This window comes from Colobus angolensis, unplaced genomic scaffold (assembly GCF_000951035.1).
Source record: "Colobus angolensis palliatus isolate OR3802 unplaced genomic scaffold, Cang.pa_1.0 Scaffold19, whole genome shotgun sequence".
Classification (NCBI taxonomy): Eukaryota; Metazoa; Chordata; class Mammalia; order Primates; family Cercopithecidae; genus Colobus; species Colobus angolensis.
Window position 1 is genome coordinate 5,703,862 of NW_012115043.1, and position 8,717 is coordinate 5,712,578.

Below are 8,717 nucleotides of genomic sequence, written 5' to 3' on the forward strand. Positions count from 1 at the left end.
GTGTTCTCATTTTCATTTCTTTAAACATTTAGATCCATTCTTTTATATTATTTCCCCTTTTTACCACAGAATTCTAATGTTGGATTTTTTTTTTTTTACCCTTAATAGACAGATGTACAGAAGATTTTAAGAAATGCAAGGAAACTACCTGAAAAAACACAGACATTCTATAAGGTGAGACAGTTAGAATATAGTGGAAGAGGATGTGCCTCAAATATGGTTCATAATAGAAGAACTGTGAGATGGCAGTGTGAATATGAGCAGGGATTAGAGATGTGTGACTTGTGCCTCAGTTTTTTCAAATAAACTCAGTAAGAGTGATAGGTCTGTTCCTTCCTTAAAATCCAAAAATTTGAAGGGTTTAAATGGCCTCATTCTGTACAGGCAGAGGGTTTTTCTGTGTTGGGGCTGCTGTGAATGAATGAATGATGGAAGCAACTGAGAGGACCTGTGGGTCATAGCCCTGAACTCTTCTCATCACTCCTATGTGGGTATCCAAGCCAACCCCAGGCAACCAATGTATGTGGCTTCCTGGATGGGGAATTGTCCGGAACATTCTTTTTTTTTTTCTTGAGACAGAGTCGCACTCTGTTGCCCAGGCTGGAGTGCCATGGTGTGATCTTGGGTCACTGCAACTTCTGCTTCACGCATTCAAGTGATTCTCCTGCCTCAGCCTCCCAAGTAGCTGGTACTACAGGCACGTGCCACCACGCCCAGCTAATTTTTGTTTTGTTTTTTTGTTTGTTTTTTGAGACAGAGTCTCACTCTGTCAGCCAGGCTAGAGTGCAGTAGCACGATCTCAGCTCACTGCAACCTCTGCCTCCCGGGCTCAAGCAATTCTCTTGCCTCAGCCTCCCAAGTAGCTAGTATTACAGGTGTGTGCCACCATGCCCGGCTGATTTTTGTATTTTTAATAGAGACGGGGGTTTTACCATGTTGGCCAGGCTGGTCTTGAGCTCCTGCCCTGGGGTAATCCGCCCGCCTCAGATTCCCAAAGTGCTGGGATTACAGGCGTGAGCCACCGTTCCAGGCCTAATTTTTGTATTTTTAGTAGAGATGGGGTTTCGCTATGTTCGCCAGGCTGGTCTCGAACTCCTGACCTCAGGTGATCCACCCGCCTCGCCCTCCCAAAAGTGCTGGGATTACAAGCGTGAGCCACCCCACCCGGTCACCCCAGAACATTCTTATTGCACCAGAGAATCTGCTTCTAGGAATGACATCTGACATTACACATTTATGAATTGCGGAGGAGATGGCCCTCCAGAATCATATGTAGCTAATCCAGAACCATTGGTGAAGAGACTATTAAGTTACAGGGGGTGGGGTAGAGTGGGGAACATTTAGGTTTGCTCCTTGATTCTCCCCTATTGTTCTGGTGTTTGGCTGGAATTAAATTAAGTGCAGCATAAAGCATGTCATTTGTGTCGTAGCTTTCTAATTCTAAAATATGGCACACACAGCCTCAGGCTAGCATCTTAACGGGAGAAGATACATGCTACTTTGTCTGGGTGTTATCTCATTACCTTTATCTCACTGTTGTCTTCAAACCTAATTATGTAGTAAGCTGGTGAAATAAAACAGCTTTAATCAGAGTTCAACTGCAGAGCTTCTCAGCCAGCCAGGCCCCTCCCTAACTGAAGCCCATAATCCATGCAGTCCATCCTCCCTGCAGAGCTTCCTACAGTCATCAGCTATTTACTCATGATGACACACTTGTTTGGCCTTCTTAACTTTCCACTTTTTTAAAAGATAATAGTAGAAAGATAGAGAGCCCATTTCTCTTTTCTGGTTTTATATCATTCTACATACTAGAGCTCAAAAGGGCCTAGAGAAACTGCTTCAGCCCCTGCAGTGGGTAAGGAAGGAGTTATTCTCCTCATTTTATAAATGAGGCCTTTGAGACCCAGAAAGGCTACACAACTTGCCCAGACCACTCCACTAAGGGGTTGTTGGGGCACTTTTTATTTCTCTGCTTCTATCACTAACCAGCCTTTCTTTTTGTTGGTGTTTCCACTCTGACTCCTCCAGGGCCTCCTCTGAGCCTGTTTATTGTCTTAGTCTGAGGCCCTGCCACAGTGGGGTTAAGAGCCTTTTCAGATTGAGGCCAAGTCTTTTCCATACCTAAATAACAAGGGGAAAGTACTCCTCCTTAAAGTTAGGAGTAATGAAATGATGGATGCAAAGTGCTGACTACTATGTGTGGCATAAATGCTCATTAACTGTGATGATGACGTTGTTTCATTCAGTTCACTGTCTTCCTTAGCCAGCTTCTGGTCACCTGCAGAGGAACCACTTCCCAGTAAAACTATCACATTCTTGTTACTGGCATCCCTAAATAAACATTTGTTCTCATAGAAAATTGCTCCCTGAAGTTCAGTCAAGGAGAACTTATTTCTAAGCTGAGCACTTAGGAAGTATGTGTTGAGAACACATTTCAGGAGCATTGGTGATTTTCTGTCTTGTTTCAGGAGCTGAACCGTTTGCGAAAGGCCGCTCTAGCCTTTGGTTTCCTGGACCTGCTGAAAGGGGTGGCTGATATGCTGGAAAGGGAATGCACACTGCTGCCTGACACAGCCCACCCTGATGCTGCATTCCAGCTGTCCCATGCTGCCCAGCAGCTCAAACTGGCCAGTACCGGCACCTCTGAGTATGCCGCTTATGACCAGAACATCACACCTTTGCACACGGACTTCTCTGGGAGCAGCACTGAAAGAATTTGAAACTGACTTTTGGAGCTTTCCTTCTTTTTTCATTTCAACTGAAAATGATTTAGGTAAAAACCTTTCCAGTATGTTCACCTCTGGAATAGCCACCCAAAGACCTTCCTGAGGCTGCCTCAGAAGCAGCATGTGCTGTTTTGAATGACTCTACTAGTACGAGAAGGATGTGAAGGTGGTTGGCTGGTTGGGCTTTAACTTCCTGGGACTCATAATTTTTAGGCTTGGAAGATAGCTGCTGTTCCCATGGGCACATTTCCTGAGAAGCTTGAAGGACTGATGAGCATAGAGCACCCCTGCCTTCCTCAGGAAACCTGACCGGCAAGAGCTCTCTGGCTTCCTGAAAGCTTCACCTCTTCTCTCCAGTTTATATCTCAACTGTAAGGGCATTTTCAAGCTTCTGTTCATGGAATGAGCAACTCAGACTGTCTGGAGCTTGCTGAGTACAAACACAACACCACTAAGTTTCAGAACTTTCCTTAGAACTTGGGCAAAATGTGGTGGTAACTCTTAGGTGCTTTTGGTGTCTCTTGAGATTCTAACTTTTAAAGAGCACCCATTAATGTGTAAAATGAGTCCTGTTTCTTCAAGGTTTTTTTTTTTAATGACAACAAAATATTTGATTTTCTATAAAATGGTTTCACTATGAAACTAAGACCTTTGTCTTTTGGTCTGTCTTATCACTTTAATATAATTTCAACTTTCTAAGTGGCATAGATTCACAAATCATGAGGTTTCCTTATTTCTGACAGTGATTAGGCCTCATTGCCTAAGCAAGGTTCTGGCTAGATAATCCTGACAGATCACTGATTCCAAAGTTAATTATGGTTCCAATTTACCAGCTAGCATTATGACTTTGGGCAACTTCTCAAGGCTTTGTCTACATCATCAGTGTTTTTCAGTTGCACCACCTTCCATGTAACTCTCAGGCTTCAACCAGAGCAACTGTTTTTGGTTTAACATGCTGAACTGCTACATAATATTTTGCCTGAACAAAGGACTTTATCACTAACAGAAAACCAGTAGACTAAATTATCTTTAAGCACAGTCATTAGAATTTTGATTGTAAATGTTTTAATAGAAATACACAATCTTTCACTTTCTCAGACAGCAATAAAGGGATTTGTAACAATCACTAAGAATACAGAATTTGCCACGACGATGCAGCATAATCTACTGCAAAGCTGATCTGCCCAATTACACATAGTCAGCTGCAAGAATATCAGAAATCAATACAAACAAGTATTGACAGGTGTTACAGACATGCAAACTATCCTTCAATGCAACGAATTTTTAAGAAATCAGCTAGCCTATGTTAATCAGATGTTTTAGGTCAAACCAAGTTTCCATCTTGGGCTCAGTGAAATGGTTATTAACTCATTGAGTCTCCTTTCCCCCAGGAATGTTGGGAATGGCAGAACAGAAAGAGCTATCACTCCTTAAATTCTTCTATGCAAGTGTTACTCCAACACTTATTTTACTTGGTTTACTTGGAATGTATGAGAGGAAACTGATGTTTTTTACAATGGCCAACTGTATGTCTAAATTTTCAGTTCTCCTTTTTGTGAGTTTCCTGCCAGAAATCCTTGTTAAAGGATCAGTGGTGTTCACCCCAAAGTTCTCGCTGTTTTCAGTGTTCTACAGCAGATGGGTTTTAAAAAGCCAACTGAACAGCAGCAGAATGAAGTTATTTTTGAGGTCTATGCAAAAAATGTAGTCCTATCACTCATTCACCACTCACTAGAACAAGTATACAAGTAAATGGACTCAGCCAGTGCAGGAGATGGAAGGCTGCCGTTTTTTGTGTTTGTGCACAGCCTAAGACAGTTTGGAGGTGTGTTTGGCCTACTCTAATGTTTCTAGTTTGTCAAAGGCTGTACATGGTGTTACTGCCAGTTTGATCTACATATTGTGTTCCCTTTGGATCCCTGCTACCATTTGGACCGTGTGTGTGTGTGTGGTTTGGTTTTGTCACCCCGGCTGCAGTGCAGTGGCAATCTCAGCTCACTGCAGCCTTGACCTCCTGGGCTCGGGATCCTCCCTTCTCAGCCTCTTGAGTAGCTGGGACTACAGGTGTGTGCCACCACACTCAGCTAATATTTTTATTTTTTGTAGAGATAGGGGTCTCACTATGTTGCCCAGGCTGGTCCTGAACTCCTGGCTTCAAGTGATGCTCCCACCTAGGTGTCCCAAAGTGCTGGGATTACAGGTGTGAGCCACATTCCTGGCTAAGTTTGGAACTTGTAATCTCATTGTTTTCTAAATAATGTTTCATTTTTCTTCAGTGTTGAAAATAGTTGATTTACTTAAGAATGGCATGACCATGATGTTCCAAGATTCTGATTAGTTTCTTTCAAAGCATTCTGTGCCTCTTCAATGCCCACACTACTGAGCACTATAATAATAGATGTTGTTAGGCCAAAGGATGTCACATGTAAAACATGTTCTCCAGCCCCACTCTTAGAAATGTTTTATCAATGACTCAGTCTACTTCACTTTCAAAAAGTCAATGTCATCCCACTAAACAAGTAACCCCTTAGGTACAGAATAATTAAGTCCTGCCTGAGTCACTTTAACAGTCTTCTATAGAGTGACAGAGTCTTGCTTTTTTTCACAAGCAATAGCTGAAAAGAACAAATCTCAACTGTAAGAACCGTTAGTACATTGTAGGGATAAAGCACTTTTTGAAAAAAAAATCTCTGGCATGAATTAGACAGACTGAACATGAGACAGGGTTGGGGTGGGCTGAGCCTTTTGGTGTCATTAACTGAATACACAAGAATGAACCTCTCATCAGATATCAGGAATCCATGTCATGCAATTACTACAAGATAACAGTAAATTCAGGAATGTTACTGGGGAAAAGGAAGATAGCCTCACTGAGAATTTAATCATTTAACATTAAAAAAACTTTTACATTGGTACAAGAAGGTAAAACTGTAAGAATCAGATTAGGCTCAAACTGGCAAGAAGCCATCTAAATCTTTCTTTTTAGTGGATCTTTTTCTTTTTTTGTCCATAGCGCCGTCTGCGCTGTTTATAAAGGTGACGAAAATTTATGTATAACCCTGAAAAAGAAAAGAGATCAGTTAGAAATTAGAGTCTTTGTCTATTTACAACCAGAAGCTCTTGTGGCAGGGACAGTATCTAGCTGTCTGTCATATCCCATAGCAAAAAGCTCATTGCAGCGGCTCAGGAAGGAGTACAACTTAGAACAAATTAACAATAGACACAAACCAATTTTTCCCCAGTGTGTTTATTTATTTATTACTATTTTTGCGACAGAGTCTCATTCTGTCGCCCAGGCTGGAGTGCAGTGGCACAATCTCAGCTCACTACAACCTCCGCCTCCCAGGTTCAAGCAGTCCTTCTGCCTCAGCCTCCTGAGTAGCTGGAATTACAGGCGTCCACCACCACGCCTGGCTAATTTTTTGTATTTTTAGTAGAGGTGGGGTTTCATCATGTTGGTCAGGCTGGTCTCAAACTCCTGACCTCAAATGATATGGCCGGCTTGGCCTCCCAAAGTACTGGGATTACAGGTATAAGCCACCACACCCAGCCTCCCAGTGGGTTTAAAACATATTTTTTTTCCTTATAAAATTTTCAAACATGCAGAAGATTAAATCATTGTACAGTGAACACCTAGATTTACTGCTTTTTACTATATTGGCTGTATCACATCCCTATTCATCTATTTATCTCTTCAGCCATCTCATTTTTTATGCACTTCAATGTTCGGTTTCGGATATCAATATACCTCACCCACCCAATTCTTCACGTAGGTATAGTTTGATATTCTTTCTTTTACAGTAAAATGTACATACAATGAAATGCAGAAATCTAAAGTGCAGAAACAACCTAATTTTTAATTCAAGGCTACTCAAGAACATGGCCAGGCACAGTGGCTCACACCTGTAATCCCAGCACTTCAGGAGACCAAGGTGGGTGGATCACCTGAGGTCAGGAGTTCGAGACCAGCCTGGCCAACATGGTGATACCCCATCTCTACTAAAAATACAAAAATCAGCCAGGCGTGGTAACAGGTGCCTGTAATCCCAGCTACTCTGGAGGCTGAGGCAAGAGAATTGCTTCAACTCTTGAGGCAGAGGTTGCAGTGAGCAAAGATCGTGCCACTGCACTCCAGCCTGGGTGACAAAGCAAGACTTTGTCTCACACACACAAAAAAAAAAACCAAAAGAAAAGTCCTCTGACCTAGATACAAATGTTAACTAGCTGTTTATGCTGCTTCAAAATTATAAATGTGAATTTAGGATTTATTTCATTCTAAAGAATAGGAAAAGAGCAACTATGTATTTATTATAAGCAAACTAGATATGAACATAAAATCTTGCAAATTAGAGTGTACAACAGTATAAACAACACAAAGAAAGATAGTAAGGCAATGCACTTTAAAATATTTCCACCCCTCTACCCTGTTTACTAAAGTATTTTAAATGTCTTTCCAATATTTATTCCTCTTTATCTTATGCCCATTTCATGGGGCCTAGTTATACTGAATTTATACAGTAATAAAGGTAAAAAGCTGTCTTCAATGAGTACATTTTCTGAACTGAGGGTTCCTCTCCTCAAGGGCAAAACATTTTGATATTTTTGGTTGGCAATCTTTCTTAAGTGGATTATACCCTTTGCTGAAATAGAAAAAAAGAAGTAGACGTTAACCTTTTGCAAATGACGTGGGCCTACAATGTATACTATTTAACTGTACATCTGCCATGCACTGGTACACTAAGGGGCTCCTAACACTATGGTGTAAGTTTCTCCTCCCCCAACACTAAATGACCAAGACCACTGGGCTTTCTGGCTTCCTGGGTTTACCTTGCATGGTCTTCCTCTCACTGTCCGGGGTAGCAAGCCTCAACAACGATCCCAACAACCTCTACCTCCTGTTATTTCATACCTTTGTGTAGTCCCCTCCCATGTTATACTGGGTTGGTCTGTGTGATGGTTTGTCACTTCTGAGATTAGGCACTGTGGCTTCTGGCTCTCTCTCTCTCTAACCAATTGCTCTGGGTGGGGGAAGCCATGCCATGAGTAGCCATATGGAGAGGGGCTATGGCAGGAAACCGAAGCCTCCTGTCAACAGTCACAAGAGTGAGCTTGGAGCAGATCCTCCAGCCCCAGTCAAGTCTACAGAAACTGCAGCCCCAGCTGACAGCCTGACTGAAACCTCATGAGACCCTGAGCCAGTATCACCCAGCCAGGCTGCTTCCTGACCTTCGAAAACTATGTGAGATAATAACTGTTTATTGTTTTCAGCTGCTAAGTTTTGGGGTCATTTGTTACACAGCAATAGAGAACTAATACACTATTGTTGCATCCTTCTGTGGCTAGGAGACTGGACAGTTATATTTATTTAGGGCTACCTTAAGTCTCTTGTGAAATAAAGCAAGGAAATATATATAAATTACCACTAAAATGTATCAGAACTTTAAAGAGTCCTTATAGTTAGGAGCTTGTCTTATCATTAAACGTGTAAAGTTCTATGTATGATAATCAGTGTTTTCTCCTCTCAATATATTTAATGACAAAATTCCTTTCATCCTGACTTTTTATGTTCTTAGTTGTCATATTCAAATCAATAAGTATTAAATAGTCTGCTCTTAAAGGGAAAAAATTACTTGTTTTTCTCAAATTGTATTTAACCTACATATAAGAATGTATGTATTTTCACATCTACGTATAGAATATAGATAATATGGATAGAATCATGTATAGTTGCATTTAGAAATTACCAAATATTGATTACTAATAAAATTTTTTTTTGAGACAGAGTCTCGCTCTGTCACACAGGCTGGAGTGCAGTGGCACAATCTCGGTTCATTGTAACCTCTGCCCCCTGGGTTCAAGCAATTCTCCTGCCTCAGCCTCCCAAGTAGCTGGAATTACAGGCATGCGCCACCATGCCCAGCTAATTTTTGTATTTTTAGTAGAGATGGGGTTTTGCCATGTTGGCCAGGTTGGTCTTGAACTCCTGACCTC

The 8,717-nt window shown here is 41.5% G+C and overlaps 2 protein-coding genes across 3 annotated transcripts in view; one reads left to right on the top strand and one right to left on the bottom strand.

Moving 5' to 3' along the window:
- Window positions 1-3,372, top strand: part of VWA9 (von Willebrand factor A domain containing 9) — a 39,284-nt gene extending 35,912 nt beyond the window's left edge. Inside the window, exons 7-8 of the mRNA XM_011940560.1 lie at window positions 109-174; window positions 2,469-3,372. Of these exons, the coding sequence (XP_011795950.1) occupies window positions 109-174; window positions 2,469-2,720 (318 nt within the window). The 3' untranslated portion in view covers window positions 2,721-3,372. The remainder of the gene's footprint in view (window positions 1-108; window positions 175-2,468) is intronic.
- A 400-nt stretch (window positions 3,373-3,772) lies between these two features.
- HACD3 (3-hydroxyacyl-CoA dehydratase 3) overlaps window positions 3,773-8,717 on the bottom strand; it is a 48,324-nt gene continuing 43,379 nt past the window's right edge. For both annotated transcript variants that reach the window (XM_011940385.1, XM_011940386.1), the window contains one exon: window positions 3,773-5,785. In XM_011940385.1, coding sequence (XP_011795775.1) covers window positions 5,709-5,785 — 77 coding nt within the window. In that variant the 3' untranslated portion in view covers window positions 3,773-5,708. The remainder of the gene's footprint in view (window positions 5,786-8,717) is intronic.